General features: G+C 46.5%; 1 protein-coding gene across 3 annotated transcripts in view; it reads right to left on the bottom strand.

Moving 5' to 3' along the window:
• The window catches only part of HIVEP3 (HIVEP zinc finger 3), an 84,580-nt gene extending 66,735 nt beyond the window's left edge, over positions 1-17,845 (bottom strand). For 2 of the 3 annotated variants that reach the window (XM_009564542.2, XM_054086355.1), the window contains exons 1-3: positions 17,774-17,845; positions 5,296-10,971; positions 904-1,049 (exon numbers count right to left, since the gene is read on the bottom strand). In XM_009564542.2, the coding sequence (XP_009562837.2) occupies positions 904-1,049; positions 5,296-10,416 (5,267 nt within the window). In that variant the 5' untranslated portion in view covers positions 10,417-10,971; positions 17,774-17,845. The remainder of the gene's footprint in view (positions 1-903; positions 1,050-5,295; positions 10,972-17,773) is intronic. The other variant, XM_054086354.1, reaches the window with a different exon arrangement.
• Between the last annotated feature and the right edge of the window lie 635 nt (positions 17,846-18,480).

Below are 18,480 nucleotides of genomic sequence, written 5' to 3'. Positions count from 1 at the left end.
TCCTTTCCCAAAGCACTGTTTTGCTCTTTTGGTTAGCTGGTTTGATCCTCTGCTAATGAAATATTTTAAAATAAAAGCCAACTTCAACCAGAAACAGCAGAAAACCACAACCACTGACTAATTAAAGGCTATTTCTAACACACAAAAAAGAAGACCACCCAATGGCAAGAGCAGAACTGATGAATCCTGTTACGGATTTATTGCATCTTTTTGGCCTCCTTTGCAACAGACAGGAAGGATGATCTTGAGTAATTATAACCCACAGACATGCTACTTATTAACTGATCTTTTATTTTTTGAAAGATAAACAGCAATATTAGACCAACGCTGAAATACTGAAGAGAACTCCGAACTACCTGGAGCCGAGAATTAAGATACACATCAAACTGAGAGCTTGCACCCATTCTGGTTTGAGCTACTTTGGTTGGGTGGGATTAAAATCACATCAACACAATCCTGCTTTTCTCCCCCACCCAAAACCATCAGAAAAGATCTCCCCGGTTCCTCATCATAATGGTAACCACCACTAGGAACATCATTTTCAGGAGAAGGCTCTGGAAAGATTTAGAAGATATGGAATACAACCACATCACATCAGAGACAGCTACAGGATGTATGTGGGCTCTTCAGCCATCTTGGCTCAACCACCCACTCAGAAAAGGGATCGAGGTGCCTGCTAACTTGAAGACAACTCAGAAAAAGAAAATTAATGCAGTCCAGCATATCGAAAAGACCTCGAGGATCAAGTTTTTACAGAAGCTGTGGAGAAAGTAAGCTGAAATCCAACTATATTTGTCCTTCTCCTGCTCACCTCCACGTGGTACCTTCACTGACTTGCCATCATTGTTATCAGCACCTCCTACACAACGTGACACAAAGAGAGAAATAAAATGAGACACTTACCCTCCTTCAAAGATCTTGATCCTGACTGGCTCCCCTCGTTTGGTTACAAGAGCCTCTTCTTCCGATTTTCCTCTTTTATCCTCTTCCTTCTCAGCTCTAGTTATATCTTTTCGACCTTCATTAGAAAGGAGCGAAGGCAAATGAACCTATCTCCCCAAAAGAGTAAAACAATCATTGATTACATACAAAATCACTCTGAAGAAGACACAGACCAAATACTGAAGGCTGCCCAGAAAGAGCCAGCATCCTACTGCACGTGCTGCTCCTGACAGCTTAGTGCAGGAATTAGAACATCCTCTTAATAAACAAGGCCTCTGCTTCAGGATTTTGAGCTCTGATTGTTATAATTATTTGTAGAGACCGCTTACAAGTTTTTACATCACCTCCTGCATATGGCAGCTCAATATTATCCAGCTCTTGCCAACTGGAACACCGAGGCATAGAGAGAAGCGTCTTGGCTGGGGTCAATCTGAACGTGTGGTAGAGCCATGGGTCTCTGTTCCCAGATCCACTGCTCTGTCCTTGGATAATCGTCTCTCTGATATATACATCTACAAAGTTCTGGAGAGGATGCATCTGCAGAATTCATATATTTAACCTCAGCCGCTGGGTTCCCCCCACATACACACGCATTCGCACAAGTTTGGACTCTAGCCATCTCAACTGGATATAAATCACTTGACAGTCAAAGCTCTCGGGTGATTTCCTTTCACCAAAATCCTGTTGCCAAGGGCGCAGCACAGAGAAAGCCACAAAACCAACAGGAAAATATAATCCTCAACCTCCTCAGATGTTCCCATGGTGAAATCTGCTTTTTCATTGTTAAACTTGCCACCCCTTGTTTGGACCCAGGTTCAAGCCACGCACTGGCTGACACGTTTAATGGTATTTGTGATTAATGTTATTTTAGTACGTGGAGCTAAAAGTTAGAGCTGCTTCTCAAGCTCTGTATGATGCAAGGGGAGCTCCTCATATCTGGAATGAAATCTTGGGATGTTGCTCCCCTACAACATAATAGGACAAGTAACAGCAGTCTCCAAAGCTCTGGAAGAGGAAAGCGGATTGCCTTTCACCCAAGTTCCTTGTTACACAAACACAACAATATCTTTTGAGGTTCAACTGAATCACCCATATCCTCTCTTTAGATATAATTTATGGGGAAAGACCAGGGGCATTTGAGAGACCAAGACTGTCAGAGGGAGCTTGGCCTGAATGTGGCCAATGAACTGGCAGAAGTCTAAAGCTGAGCTGATCCTTGACTCTTCACATTTGCTGGAAAGAGTGGCAGCTCTCAAGGTGATTCATCTGCCCTACCTCTTGGACACTTATCTGAAGAGGGGATGAATCACCCAAGAGGTGCCTCTTTGTCTCTCATGGATATAGAGGAAGCCAAGAGCGACTGGAGAGAACTGAGATATGCAAAATTCAGTGGGATGGAACCCAGCCTCCGTGGCAGCACGCTGCTGGTAGGACCATTGGATTTACAGCAGGCAGATGGATGGACTCACTCAAAAGTAGCTTTGCGAAACCAAGGTCAAACATTTGAGTTTGCCCGGTAAGTTCAGGAGCATTCATCAAATGCACCCAGTATGGCGAGGGCCAGCTGGCACAGATTAGGCCATGTCCACACAATCAGACCCACACAACCTTCCTAGATGCTTCCTGAGAATGGTCCCTGCCCGGTCCTATCTCCCTAGATGTGCTCGGGAATTGTCTGGGAGAGGGCTGTCAACCCAGGACATAACTCTACTAGCAACTAGTTTAACAATTCAAAACCAAACCCAGTCTCAAGCTGGTGTCTCTGGGCACGGAGACATCTGTGCTCAGAGGAAATCAGTGGTGGGGGACACACTGAGCACCTTCAAAAACTAAACCCTGGGCGTTATGACTTCATCTCCTGGTACGAGCTACACAATGCTAGTGAGAACCTTTCCAGTTCAGTCCCTTATTTACTGAGGAATACAAAACAATTGACTTTCTAGATGTAGCATGAGTTTTATTTATTGTAACTTTTGAAAGCACAAAACATAGACAGATGAAAGGCACCAGAGAGCCACAATCGTACAGTCACTACTATCCCCTTGTACAATCTCATTTAATTTACAAAGTGTGCAAGCCCGATACAGTGTAATTACCCATCCCTACATGCACGCTGGAGCCTACATCACTTCAGAACTGATCTGCTCAGTAAATCCCACTGGTAATTTAAAACCCAAGCCAAGCATGTAGGCAGTATATACAGTGCTACTGCTGCTGGTAGCTTGCTGCATGCATAATTGTACAAAATATTAGACCTGTTTTACATTTTCTGTTGTGTTGACTGACAACTCGTAGTTACATAAAGAAGAAAATACTTCGGGGAAATAGCTAGAGCAGAGTTAACTGAAGGTTGAACGTTCAGGCTTTGATTGATGCTGCTGCTATGGTAATCGCATCTTCCGAAGCAACCAGCAATGCTACTTCCTAATCTGTGCCAGTCATATGTATCTTAAAAAATGAAGTGAGGATTTCACTCCTGCTGATCATTTAATGAAAAAATATTTCTCAGCTTTGTATAAGGTCAATTCATCTCCATTGAAATGTACATAATTTCTGTAAACTCCACTCCACTAAGCGGCAGGTATCAATATTAGATTTAGGCTGCCCCATATTCCAGATGAATTTGGCAGGACCAACTCACACTTCTGCAAATTGTGCCATGAAAACCTTAACTATCACCACCACTCACCTTATAGGGTTTTGTCTAAAAGGTTTTTGAGTCTTTTGAGCAAATTATGGAATCATAGGCTGGTTTGGGTTGGAAGGGACCTTAAAGCCCAGCCAGTTCCACCCCCTGCCATGGGCAGGGACACCTTCCAATGGATCAGGCGCTCCAAGCCCCATCCAACCTGGCTTTGAATACCTCCAGGGATAGCGCATCCATGATTTCTCTGGGGTAGAAGCATAGAATGGTTTAGGCATGCAGTGAAATATGTATCTTGATGACCAAGGACTGAACCACAGCTCTCCAGAGCTTAACCTTTACCCTCAGGTTATGAAGGTCTCCTATTCTGAAACACACCTGGTGTGTATCTTAGCACCACGTCAAAGAGCAAAGCTTAGAGGAGCAGAGGCACTTCTATTAGAGAATGAACTCAAGGATGGTACAGTACTGCTCAGATAAAATCATTTGAAAAAGAGTGCATAAATATCAAGCGTTAGGGTGGTTATTGCACTACACAGGTAATTATCTGCCCCTGTGTCCCCAGAAAGTCTGCCTTTTGGAGTTCTGTAGAAGAATGATGGAAATGGTGAATAGAAATAAAGATTTATTGAATCAAAGTGACTCTACTGTGTATTTTAAGATGTATTTATAAGCAGCAGCTGCAGCAGCGATTATGGTAAATTTAATATTCAGAGTTCATTTCATGATACAGAAATAAAATGAATAATCCATCAATATAAATTGACTTGAGAAGAATATCAAATTGCAAAATCTTTAAAGCAATTCTGTTTGCTAATCTACATGAACATGATCTGGATTAAAGGAATCTGTATAGTTCAGCATTAACCAAGAGCGGAAAAAACTGGTCTCAAAATGAGCTACAGAACACTTGGCAGATACCAGAAGTGTCTTAAAGCCTTCTGTGCCCATACGGCAAATCACTCTGGTGAGCTCTACCCCTGTGAAACCTTGCTTCCTTCCACTCTAAAGTCTGGAAGAAAATACCCTTAGACACCTGGAAAAGCAGGTAGGCAGCTAAGGACATGAACTAAACCATCTAAATGACATGAGTGCTTCAGTAAGACTCCATGTCTCACCTCATGAGGCACTTCTATAAACGTCACCGCATGCCCTTCTGCTTCTTCAGGTGCCGAAATACACTTGCAAATCTCCCTTTAGTATTTTTAAACACTTTCAAGCATGCCTCCCCATGTTCATTAAGTAAGATCAGTAGACGCACAACCAGACAGAATCCCATTTCCCCAAGGTAATCCCTTTTTTTTCACTTATAACATGCAAAATGTAGGGAATTAGAACAGCGTTGATAAAGAAAAGTTGTAAAGCTATTTGAAATATCAAGACGAATGCAAATCAAGGCTAATCCTTTGCGCTTGAGCGGTGGCAGTTGATGGCGCGGTGGTGATTCCTACATGCTCTTTTGATTACAAGGCAAGTAGAAACTGGAGGAAAGGAACATGGCACATTGCCTTTCTGGGTTGGGTTTTTATTTTGGATTACAGTGGGGTTTAGCTTCTTCATTCTAAAAGTTTCACTGCGAACAAGTGCTTACCAAACCGAGAGAGGGATGAATAAACTCCTATTAAACTCAGAATAGCAATTCCCCGTCCCTCGTCCCCCTCTTCCCATGTATCCAAATGGATGAGGAGAAATATATAGGATTGCTTTACCTCTGTCATTTTTGGCTTCCTGGAGCTGGACGGGACAAGCCTGCCTGCCTCTGGACGTGGAGCTGTAGCCATGGTGTAGGTTTCCTTGCTCACCTTCTGCTTGGACCTCAGGAGGGACAGGGCTGCTTTAGTGGATATCCCCGGAAGGTTGGGATTATACAAGCTAATACACCAGCTGGCGTACACTGAAGACCGTCGATCGACTTGCTGGATATGATTTGGCTTTATGTAGTTTAAATAGCACCAACTGACATTAGTGGTTGTGTGGAGACTGGGGAACTGAAGTACCTTCTTTGTATCTGTACCTTCTCGAGACTTCATTGCACTAGGAGCGACCTCAGGCTGAGGCGCAGGGCTTGGAGGGTTTGGTGGAGACTGCTCCACCAGTTCTTTGGAGTCTTCTTTCTTCACGGGTTGTAAAGGTGCCTTGCTGAGGAACTGCTTGCCCGCTGGCTGCTTATACTCTTCCAGTGCCTCAAAACTTGGAGAACCTGAACGGGACACAGCTTGCTGCAAAGTACTTGGGATTTCCTTTGGCTCTGACTGCTCTGAGGACAAGCTAGGTGGTGTTTCAACCTCCACTCTGCCTTGGCTTTCTCCAAGAAAGTGAGATTTATCCTGCTTTTTCCCTTCTTCTATTGCACTGGGTGGCTTCACCACTTCCAACTTCTCTTCCACTTCAGACACTTCCTCCTCTTTCACTCTCTTCTGCTGTTGTGTTTCCATTGTCAACTCCAAACTACCAGCCGGAGAGAGCATCCTTTTGCTTCCACCGACTGTTGATGGGCCTCCTTCCAGTCCGAGGATGTTGTCTGATGGGGAGGTGAGTGGCATATAGCCTTTTCGTTCTGGTAAGGGTAAAGGCACCCTCAGATACGGGCTCTGGAAAATGCTTCTTTGATCCTCTGTGATCATCTGTGCCAGATCGAAGCCTAGGCCATGAACATCAGCGCTACAGACCAGGGTACCCTTGGGCTGGCGATCATCGAATTTTGGGAGAACGATAGAAGAGGAACTGCACTGGGATTGAGTGACCAGAATCTGGGAAAGCGTTGTGTACATTGCGCTCCCATAGGACGGCATATTCGTCTGTATGCGAACGGGGACAACAAGAGACACCATTGGGTCTGATCGCGTAGGAACAACGAGCTGAGAGGAGGATATGGACACTGAAGGACTTGTTGTGCAGGTCAAAGGATGCAACCTACTGTCCGAGCTGTATTCTGTGCACGGCGAAAGACTGGAGGTTCCTGCTGCTGGGAATAAACTGGATTTGATCTGTGGTAAATGTCCACCAGCTTCATCTGGCAACTGGAGCGCAAACTGAGGCTGAAGAGGCAGAAAAAAGGCTGAAGAGATTGGTGAGGAGCCGGGGTAATGCACGGGCAGGAATGAAGGATGCTGCCTGAACGACACCTCGGCAGGGTGAGACATTAAGGGAGGAGCGACATGAAGCGGGGCTGGGTGGATGAGCGTTTGCGGAAGAGGCAGTGGTGGGCTCTGAAATATGGAAGGAGGAATCTGGGGCATGGTGAACTGAGCAGAGAGGATGTCAGACATCGTGTGTGCGGCGAAGAGCTCTGCTGACTGCCCTGGCTGTGGCAGGAGATGCTGGTAGGGAAAGAGAGAAACCTGTGGGGACATGAACTGCTTTTCATGCAGCGTCAGCTGTGGTATGGGATGATGAAACACTTGCAGAGCTTCTGTGTAGGGTTGGGTGTAGGCTGGCTGGGGGCTGTCTTTTGGCTGACTCTTTTCACTTGGGTAGGAACCATGAGAAGGTAAAGGGGATGAAGATGGTGGCTGATGGGGCAAACTTGTTGAAGGAGATTTACTTGAAGAAGGAATTGGATCTTCTGTCTCCAACCGGCCTGTTGGAGCCGAGTCTGGCTCATGCTCTGGGTGTCGAGTGAGGGATGCTTGCCTAACTAGAAAGCATTTCCTTCTCTCCTGTGGAGCTGAGGAGGCTGAAGAACCAGAGGTTGAGGCAGGAGTAGATGACAAGCTCCCATAGTCAAATGACTTACTGCGGGTCTCTGACATCTGGGAAGGATGGGACACGTTTGGTGTCTGCTCAGAAGCAGATCTCCGCATTTCCCTGGAATGATGATGGTGACTTGGTACCATCAACATGTGCGAGCCAATGCCAGGAGGCTTTGGGTGGGATTCAGAGGGCTGGCTGGTCGACTCTGACTTGCTGTGATCGTCGCGATCAAATGACACAGAGTGGCTGGAGCCGTGGGATACGCTGCTCTCCTGACTTGGGCTTCGGGTGAGAGAGACCGATTCAAAACTGGACTCTCCAGAGGACTGAGCCATTTCTGCCAGCCGCAGCCTCTTCTTTTTTGGTGGGAGTTTCTCTGCAGGGAGCTGAGAGAGGGTTTGGCTCCTCTGTGGCCACTGAAATTCCTCCGTTTTCTCTGGCTCTTTCGGAGGAGGCTCTGGCTCTGTTTCTGGTCTGTCAGGCTCTTCTGTGACCAAAATCTCTGGGACCTGGATGTTGGGCTGCCGTACCAGCCTGGGCTGCAGGGAGTGAGGCGGTCGACTGTGCTGAGGTGTCGGCTGAGATGAGTACTGTGACAAGGCTTTGTCTTCTCCTTCCAAGCTGCTCGCCTGCTCGATAGAGTCTGACTTCTCAAAGGAGCTCGTATGCTGGATGACGGAGATCTCCTTTGAGGTTGTTCTTCTCTCTTTGCCCTCCGCACTCGAAGATGGTTTGGTATTCCTGGACTGAAAGCTGGCACTGACATCAGAAGGTGCGGATTTACCCGGATCTGCTGGTGACTTAATGGACTCACGGGTTAGGTTTAAAGCAACATCAGATGATGCTGGGTTTGCAAACTGAGCCCCTGGCCCAGTACTGGAGGAGGCAGTCTCAGACAACTCAAAAGCTGGAGGCTCCTCGTCATCACCAAGACTCTTCTCCTTTCGTCTTTTCCGGAGCGGTGTGAGCTCCAAGCTGCTCCCTAGCTTGTAATGCATCACCTGGGGCCATGTGTCAGGATCTGCAACGCTTTTCTCAGTCTCTGAAGAGGTATGGGAAGTGGAAGAACGAGGCTTGGAGAGCTGCAGTTCTGAACAGTAGTATTTCTTATGGGCTTCGTAATTGTCCCTTTTCTTATACCGAGCGCCACACACGTTACATTCGTACATGAACCCTTTAACTTTGGGGCCCTTCCGTGACTTTTTGGTAAGATCGCTTTCCTTGGTTTCAGGCTCCTCGGGAGGTTTGGAAACAGTTTCTTTGTTCGCAGAGCTAACCTCCTCTGAGACATATTCTACTCCCAAAGGTAGCTCAATAGCTGGTTGTCGTTTTAGCATTCGAGGATGGGAAGAAAACGCTTGACTGCGGCTTAAGACTTCAGGCTCCATGATGTGATCATCAAATGAATAGCTACCTCTAAAGGTGTGTGGGGAGCTTATAGTGCATGCAGCAGAAGGCATTGAGTGGCTTCTTAGGAGAGGCACTGTCTCTGTGGCACTGTGGGATTGCTGAAGTGACAACAATGATTGTTCGGGCTTAATTTTTTCGCCGTGGGATGTCAACGCTTTCGATGCATCCAACTGGCTACTGGAACCAGACTTGATATCAAACTGAAATGGTTCTCTATATACACCAGACTTTGGAGATTCAATGCTGCTACGTCTAGATAAAGAGCTTCTTCTAGGCTTAACGCTATCTATTTCACTGGTATCTACAACAGCTTCATTAATTGTAATTAGCTTAGTGATGTGTTCAATAACCTGTGTTCTAGGCACAGATAACGGTACCATGCTAGGTTTCTCTTCAGTAGACAGGTGCGGAAACCCCTGGGTTGTGTTTGCAGCTAATGCTGAAGTCCTTTGCCCAATTCTACCACATTTCCCAAAAATAATTTCTGCATAAGATTTGGCGTTGGTATTTGGTGGGCTGATCTGCTGCTCCGCGCTTTCTGATCGTGAGAAGTAGCCCGACTCAGTACTCCCTTTGCTCCCGGGGCTCAGGAAAGCTTGCTCATCTATGACCTTCTTCCGTTCGCTTAAGCGGAGCGCAAGCTTCTGCTTTATAGTGTGGGTATCTTCAGATTTATGGCTCAGAGCGTGGTCTGATGATGGCTCCGCAAACTGAGTGCTGTCCTCGAGAGACTGAGACATACTGGAATGAGACAACGAACACCGGTCGTGGCTGGAGCCTTGGCTCCCTCCACTCAGCAAGCTACTGGACAACAGAGTGTGCTTCTGCCTGGGTGAGAGCTCTACCGAATGGCCTGACATTGCACCCGTTTCCTCCTCCGAATCTGTGCTTTCTCCTTCTGTTGGCTCCTCAAAGTCCTCCCCACCAATCCTTTCCATTTCCAAGCTCGATGGATACATCTCCGCTCCGATCCCTGAGGCCAGCCCAGCTTTTATTCGATGAGCATGAGATTTCCTATGTTTATACAAATTGCTCTTAGTCTTAAAAGAAAAGCCACATGGAATGCAAGGGTATGGCCTCTCACCCGTGTGTGACCTGATATGTTTTTGGAGCACACTTGGCTTTGCACAAGGCCTGCTGCAGTACTGGCAAATGTACTTGCCTGGCTTCTGAGGTTTCTTTTCCTTCTTGTGCACTTCCTCAGCTTGTTTTAAGGAAACCTGCGAAGGGCGAGGGATGTAGACCTTTTGAACGGACGGCACGTCCTCTCCAGGAATGATTGGTGAATGGGAAGGTAAGAGCTGGCCGTGGTGAGAGTGGAGCCCAGGTGTTGAAAAGGAGCCCGAGGGACCTGGTCTTACTGGATCAACTAGCTGCCATGTGGGACCTTCAAGGACATGTTCTGGTTTCCCAGGAGACATAAATGCTGGTGACAGTGCCTGCTGCTGAAGCTGCGAAACGTGGGGAGGATGTTCAAAAGAGGAAGGCTTAGGTTGCTTCTGATGTCCACTCTTCTCTTGAGACTCCTCTCTCGGTATCGGCAAAGAACCAGAAAAGTGCTGCTGCGATATGATATCTCGGAGAGGGGTTCCTTGCGAAGAAGCAGAGCTGCCCTGGTACGTAGCTGCGGATGAAATACTGGCTTGGAAAGCCTCTCCTTTGGGAAGCCTCTTTCTTGGACTTTCCTCAGCCTTTTTTGTGCTCTTCTGGCTTTGTTCAGGATCCATGACCTTAAAAGGGTCTTTGAATGCTATTTTGGGAACGTTTTGGCAGGCTTCATTTACAAATAATAAAGGTCTCTTCTGTAGATTCCCTGCTTTGCCTGCATTTGCTATGAAGCTGGAGCCGCCAGGAGATGGTTGTTGATTTAAGATTTTACTAAAGTGTCACTAGTTGCTATTTGATTCAAAAAAAAAAAAAAAAACAAAAACGTTTCAAGGTCAATAAAGTTCACATTGGTAACACATGACAAATTACTTCAAAGAGAGAAAACTTTCCAAAACCTTTAGTCCAAATATTTTCCTTGTGAACTTGGTTAAGGCTTTAAACCTTGCCATTTTATTTCAGTTGACAGTGGCAAGCCTTCAAAGTCAAGATGCAACCCACAATGTGTCTCTTGTTTGTTATGCAAACCTTTGAAAACTTGAGACTTTCGTGCTCATCTCATAACGATCTCTCTTTCCTGTGCAAGGAAAATAACACTGAACGGTGTGTGTGTCCCTGTGTCTTCCTTCTGTTCCACTTCGGAGTTCAAAAGCCTTGGAAAAGTATTTCCCACATTTCTGTAATTATATCCAAGAGAAAATAAACAGGAAAAAAATTACTTCAGCATTTGTATCTAAGTAATTAAAAGCTGCTACTTTTATAGAGGATAACAGTAAACAGTTTGCACAAAAGAAAGTCAGAATAACTGGTTGAACGTGTAATGAATGAGACATTAATTTAACGGAAATCACAGAATCATAGAATCGCTTGGTTGGAAAAGCCCTTTGAGATCATCAAGTTTAACCGTTCCTGTCCACTGCTAAACCAGATCCCTGAGCACATTCTGTGCCTGTGTTTCAACCACCTCCAGGGATGGGGACTCCACCACATCCCTGGGCAGCTCTGCCGGTGCTGAGAACCCTTTCTGTGAAGACACTGTTCCTAACATCCAATCTAAACCTGTCCTGGTGCTACTTGAGGCCACTTCCTCTCATCCCATTGCCTGTCACTTAGGAGAAGAGACCAGCACTCACCTGACCACAACCTCCTTTCAGGGAGCTGTAGACAGTGATGAGGTCCCCCTCAGCCTCCCTTTCTCCAGGCTAAATAGCCTCAGGTCTCTCAGCCACTTCTCCACCTCTGTTCCCTTCTCTGGATGTGCTCCAGCCCCTCAATGTCCTTCTTGGAGTGAGGGGCCCAAATTGAACCCAGGATTCGAGGCGTGGCCTCACCAATACTGAGCACAGGGGCAGAATCCCTTCCCCGCCCCTTCTGGCCACCCCATGGCTGAGCCAAGCCAAGATGCCATTGGCCTTCTTGGTCACCTGGGTCACCACTGGCTCTTGCTCAGCTGCTGTCGACCAACACCCTCAGGTCCTTCTCTGCCCGGCAGCTCTCCAGCCACTCTTCCCCAAGCCTGGGGCTGCACGGGGCTGTTGTGTCCCAAGTGCAGGACCCAGCACTTGGCTTGGTTGAACCTCATCGTCTCAGCCTATCTATCCAGCCTGTCTGCAGAGCCTTCCTGCCCTCAAGCAGACCAACCCTTCCACCCAGCTTAGTGTCTAAGTACTAAGTCAAACCTCGTAGACGCAGTTTAGTGGACACATAACCCAGCTTTGGAGCAGCAAGCAAAGACTCGGATCACAGGCAGGTGTGAAAGATGTATTAAAGTGGTTTCAAACTCAAATCCGTTCTAATCTCCTGCAAACCTTTATAGGTTTACGATTTTTATAATTATATTTCCCTTTCAGACAGGCTACACAGCAAAGCTGATAAACACAAAGCACCGCCTAACACCACACATCCAACCGCTGACAAATGAAAAGCAAATCTTTCCTGCATAAAATCTGCTCTTAAGTTGGCAATAATCTCCAGTGTCATTTACAACAACAGCAGGTAAGGAGAAAGCACACACACACTTTGACTGAAATATTGCCTCTTTAATTTCCTGCCCTTTGCTACCAAACAATGGTGAAAATCCAACTCCTTCAGTACATATTTCATACAGGCAGGATGTCAAAATTGCCTGCCTAGAAAGGGGAACCCATCTTACAATGGATTTCAATGGGAGGCTCTATTAAACCTCCTGCCCTTGTCAGCAAATACAGCTATTAATGAGACGTTCGGGGAGGAAATACTCTGATTCCACTGAAATAAGACAGCATCACCAAGAGATGGAATAGAAAGTGGGTGAGATACTCCTAAGGAATATAAGGATAGTGAGTTTAAGTGAAACAAATTGATATGTGTAGTTTACAATGAGAAAAGGAGTATCTTCTTCAATTACAAAGCTATCATCTGCCTCAGGTGCAGTGCCTCGCTATGACAGAATTGCAATGGTTTAATTACATGACATTGCTTAAAGCTCTGCTGCTTTGATCGCAGAATCATGGAATGGTTTGGGTTTGAAGAGACCTCAAAGTCCATCCAGTTTCACCCCCTGCCATGGGCAGGGACACCTCCCACTGGATCAGGGGCTCCAAGCCCCATCCAACCTTGCCTGGAACCCCTCCAGGGATGGGGCAGCCACCACTGCTCTGGGCAAGGGCCTCCTCACCTTCATCGTGAAGAATTTCTTCCTAATGTCTAATCTAAATCTTCCTCCTTCCAATTTAAAGCCATTCCCCCTTGCCTTATTGCTAAAAGTCCTTGTAAAAATCCCCTCCTCAGCTTTCCTGGAGCCCCTTTCAGCACTGGAAGCTGCTTGAAGGTCTCCCCAGAGCCTCCTCTTCTCCAGGCTGAACAACCCCAACTCTCTCAGCCTGTCCTCACAGCAGAGATGGTCCAGCCTTCTGATGGCGTAGATGGGGCTGAATTGTAAACCCAGCAAAACAGGGACGTCCAGGGCAACGAGATTTTAGCTGTACAACAGCCTGACTTCATTCTGAAGAGCAACAGTGAAGAGCCAGCAGAAGAGGAGGAAATTCCTCTAAGGATTAGCCACTCCTATATTCATTCCTACAGCCTCACGGATGTTCCACCTTTAATGAGAAATGAGAGATGTGGAGTGTAGGGTAACTCAGTGTAATTTAGCAGAGTCTGAAGATACAATGACACCCTGGGATACCCAATGCAATGACCAGACTTTACAAGAGTGGTTAAAAACTAGCTATTCTTTCATAGGATTGATTTCACACAACGTCAGATGGTCAAAAGTCAGGGTTCACTCCCTAAGCTATCACAGAGAGGCAGGCGCCCAGTGACGGGGATGCATCCCGCAGTAAGGTCTCAGTTCAGTGAGATCGACTGCCCTGCAACATCATCTCTCATTGACTGAATTAGTGGCTTGCTCGGCCAGCTGTGACACCCACGTCTTAGATAACTGTACAGAAAACCACTCCTATCCTTAAACTTCACCTCCCTTTTCCCCATGTATAGGTTCTGCTCCCTTTCAGCATGAGCATTGCATCTTCCTGGGCCCACAGAGCACTTGCATTTGCCCTGACTTGCTAAGAAAGGTGCCTCATGTTCATGGGCTCATTGCAATGAGCAGTAATTACTTACATTTTGAACCCTCGTTTTAGAGAGTGCTGGCTCCTTGATGCTGACTAACACCAACCATGGGCTGGGCAAGGCTTAGAGCATGGTACTCAGTGCAGGACTCACTCAAGATCAAAGACAGTTGTGGAGCTGATTTATCACCTTGATTTTTGCCCAAGACGCTGTCTTTGCCCCACTCATGATACACAGAGCCCTTCAGCTCAGTGGAAATGGATTTAAACAGAGATTTTTTCAGCAAGAGCAAAGTGAACGCTGCCTCCCACAAGCTCAAGCACTCGCATTTAAGAACTGCCAACACAAGGATGCCTGAAAACATTTTAATACTGTGTTTCCTCCTATAGCTTCCATATCCACTCCTAAGTGGTTAATAATTAGAGTGGTGAGGAAGCTTCCTGAGATGATTCAATAGCATCCCAAATGTTCAGACCATCCTCAGCTTTCTCTGATGAACACATGGGCCCCAGCTGATTTCATTCGGAACTTGACACAAAAGTTAACATTTAAAGAATCGGTCAACAAACAAGCCCACCTGCTGCCTACAGCAGCGAGCAGGGCCGTTCTGGGGCAAGTCAGGCTACTTTCTACATCTTTTTTCCATTACTGGCAATGGCCCCTGGAATGGCAACGGCAAAAGTTAATTCTCCGAGATAGAAGCAGTTGCTGCAGGTTGATACCTCTGTGATGAAAATTCAACAGTGGGAAATAAAATGGCAGGAAAAAATGAAGTCCACCCAGCTAAAAACTACAGGAAGGCTTCTCGACTATAAATTGAGATCTTAGGAAGAACTGTTTTGCTGTGAGGATGGGGAGGCCCTGGCCCAGGTTGCCCAGAGCAGTGGTGGCTGCCCCATCCCTGGAGGGGTTCCAGGCCAGGTTGGATGGGGCTTGGACCCCCTGATCCAGTGGGAGGTGTCCCTGCCCATGGCAGGGGGTGGAACTGGATGGGCTTTGAGGTCCTTTCCAACCCAAACCATTCTCTGATTCTATGATTGTACAATTATCCATTACACTTTCCCAATTTTCCCATTGCTTCTCAGAAAAGACACAACTTTTACATGTACTTCCACCTCCTCTTCCTCATGACCTGAGTAGGTTCTCTCTGCCATGTGTTAACCTCTCCTATTTTGCTTATCGCTATCACTGAGCATGGATTCTGCCCTGCGCTCTGTCTTGGGAGCAGAACAAGAGCAGCGTACACACAGCAAGGCAGCGTGTGGCACCAGTACAGCATCAGGAAAGCTTTAAGGAAAAAGTCGCATGGATTTTAGGGCACATGGTTTCCAGCTGCTAACATCGCATGTCTGTGGCCAGATTCCAGCTATTCTTTCTATTCACACATAATTTCTTAGGGTTTTACTTGAAATGCAATGGAGCAAATATGAATCTAGAATCATAGAATAGTTTGGGTTGGAAGGGACCTTAAAGGTCATCCAGTTCCACCTCCCCACCATGGGAGGGACACCTCCCACTGGATCAGGGGCTCCAAGCCCCATCCAACCTGACCTTGAACACCTCCGGGGATGGGGCAGCCACAGCTTCCCTGGGCAATCTGTTCCAGGGTCTCGCCACTCTCATGGTGAAGAAATTCTTCCTTATATTTAGTCTAAATCTGCCCCTCTCCAGTTTATACCCATTGCCCCTCATCTCACCACTCCAAGCCTTTGTAAGCTGTCCCTCCCCAGCTTTCTTGTAGACCTCTCAGGTACTGGGATGAACAGAAACGCCTGTTTCATTTGCAAGGATGGAAACAAAGACTGCCACCCCGATGAAGAAAATCAATGACAAAATTCCTTCTGGTTTTAATGGGACTTGAATTTTACCCTAAAGACAGAGATAAAACGCTTAGAAATAGCCTCTTACAAAGTCACAGTTGTTGGTATTTCGAAGTATCTTGTTACATCTAAAATGGATTCCTCCAAAGAAGGCCAGGCATGCAGTCTCTCCCAATCCTAAACCTCACCTAAGTTCTCCCAAGGAGTTTGAGGAAGAGCTAAACCAGTGTCAAGCCTTAGGCACGCAGCCAAGCACCCAACCATGCTCTTTACCATTGGATCGGGGTTGAGATTTCCCATAAGTGGGAACAGAAACACTGCAGGCTGCAGCCGACCCCGAGCTCCAGGTTGGAACATCACTAAAAAGACATCTGAAGGCATCAGAACTTTCTCTACATTGTGGTTGCCCTCCAGAATTCATTCCTTTCAAGTGTCCTGCAGGGAACTGCAGTGCTTGGCTGGCTGTCACGTGCCTTTTGTTTCCAGGACACTGAAACATCTCATTACAGTGGATCCTTAAAATCCTGTTGATGACAAAACTCTGCTGTTTGCAATACTCAAGGAGATGGAAGGGTTTTCTTTGCTGTTTGGTCCTGTCCCAGCCAGACCGATGTGATTAGTGGGAAGCTATTTCAACTCTGCCTTCTCTGTACTATCCCAATCACAACAATTATTTCCCCTATACACCGAATTTTAGGCTGTCACTAAATGCCAGTCTTATGTGAAAATGCCTGGTGTGCTACTGGAAAATCCATCTGTTTATTCCTTATTGATAACTTTTAAGCCATTTGGCCAATTTTAACCAAATTTAACCAATGACCAACAGATCTGACACATGTTAAATTTATGTTAAAATATTACAGGTTCTGTGAAAGCGAGTGAACCAGGCAAAGCACAAGTATAACTATTTCTACTTTGCTGAGGGACAAGTACAGCTCCTTCTTATTGGCAGCCACCAGAAGGTCCTGTCTACAGAGAAGCCACATTCAGCATTTACCCCTTTTTAATCTACAGGTGAATGAATCTGGAAAGACACATCCACGGGAAACAAGATCCCTTTTTCAGTAGCTCACGATGTTCCTCAGCTCTTACCACAAACCCTTCAAATCCACACTTTATAAAAGCAGATGAAGTGATGGGCAAAGCGTAGGGTGGTACGGCATTCTGCTGTCTGGAGATCGTGGCCTTTCATAGAATCATTGAGCCATTAAGGCTGGAGAAGACCTCTAAACTCATTGAGTCCTACCCTCAGCCTAAACCCACAGTGCCTGCTAAATCATGTCCTAAAGTGCCACATCTACATGGTTTCTGAACATCTCCAGATACGGAATATCCACCACTGCCCCGGTCAGCCTCTGCCAGGGCTTCACCACTCTTTCAGTAAAGGAATATTTCCTAATATCCAACCTAAACCTCCCATGGTGCAACTTGAGGCCATTTCCTCTTGTTCTATAGCTTGTTACTTGACAGAAGAGCCCAGCACCCACCTCACCACAACCTCCTTTCTGGGAGCTGCAGAGAGCAATGAGGTTTCCCCTCAGCCTCCTCTTCTCCAGGCTGAACAGCCCCAGGTCCCTCAGCTGCTCCCAGAACCCCTGTTCTCCAGACCCTTCCCAGCTCCGTTCCCTTCTCCAGATGCGCTCCAGCACCTCAATGTCTTTCTTGTACTGAGGGGCCCAAAACTGAACCCAGGATCCGAGGTGTGGCCTCACCAGCACTGAGTCCAGTGTGATGGTCCCTTCCCTGTTTCTGCTGGCCACACCAGTGCTGACTCAAACAATCAGGTCCCAACTTAGCTTTCAACAAAAGGGCAGATGCTACCTCAGACATTCAAAATGATCCATGACTGAGAGGGATTTACGATGCAAGCGGTGAGCAGCAATAGTAGATCTCCTGTTACTACCTCTTGTAACCAGAGTTAGGAATATAAAATGTTCCTGCAGTGCTGGGAGGACTCACCAGCCAAAAGCTTCTCAAATATATTGAAGAAAAAGCCAAGTACCCCAGACAAACAGAAAAACAAGTCCTGTTCCCAGGTTGACTTCGCTGCAAAAGGCACTGCACGCATCCAGGATAAGTCACTAGGGAAAACACAGAGATTACTTACAGTGGACTTGGTAGGCTGTAATTTGGATGGTGTCTCTCTTTTGTTTGCCCACGGTTTAATTTAGTCTGTAAAAGAAACAAACAGCACGTTGGAATCGTAATGCGCCTCTATTAAAATGCCACCTCAGCAGTGAGCACACAGGACTTACATCAGGTGCCTTGATGGAGAGGATTGCTTGGTAACCAAAACAGTACACAAACTCAGTCCCAACAGCTGGAGAAGCCCTTGGTGACTGCCTTCACCTCCTTCAGCATGTTTACCCTGATGGTGACATGCATGCTCATAGAAAACACATCGCCATGGGATATTCCTTCTCCAGGATGAGGCTACAAGGGAAACCACAGCCTGGCTGGCATCAGCCGTGGGCAGATGCTGTGCAGACAAGACAAAAGCTCCACACCCTGGTGTAGGTTTCGTGTCTGGTATTTAGATCACCACACAGGTGCTGCAGGCCTTCCTCCAAAGCTCGTATTTAGTCCCGAGTTTTGCATTTAGGCCACCTTTAGTTTTAAGTAAACCACTCAGTTCCTCCATATTCAACCTTCCACAAAGCTCTTAACGCAGATGCAGTGATGTGCACATGGGTCAGATAAAGAAAAACAACTTTCCAAATGACAATCTACTTTGAAAAATGATCCTGAGTGTGGACCACGCTCTGAGTGTACCATGCATGCAAAGAAAAAGACATTTCCCTCACAGACAGAAGC

Source organism: Cuculus canorus, chromosome 22 (assembly GCF_017976375.1).
Source record: "Cuculus canorus isolate bCucCan1 chromosome 22, bCucCan1.pri, whole genome shotgun sequence".
NCBI lineage: Eukaryota > Metazoa > Chordata > Aves > Cuculiformes > Cuculidae > Cuculus > Cuculus canorus.
Note: the sequence above shows the minus strand (reverse complement) of the source record. Positions and strands in the feature narration are given on the sequence as shown.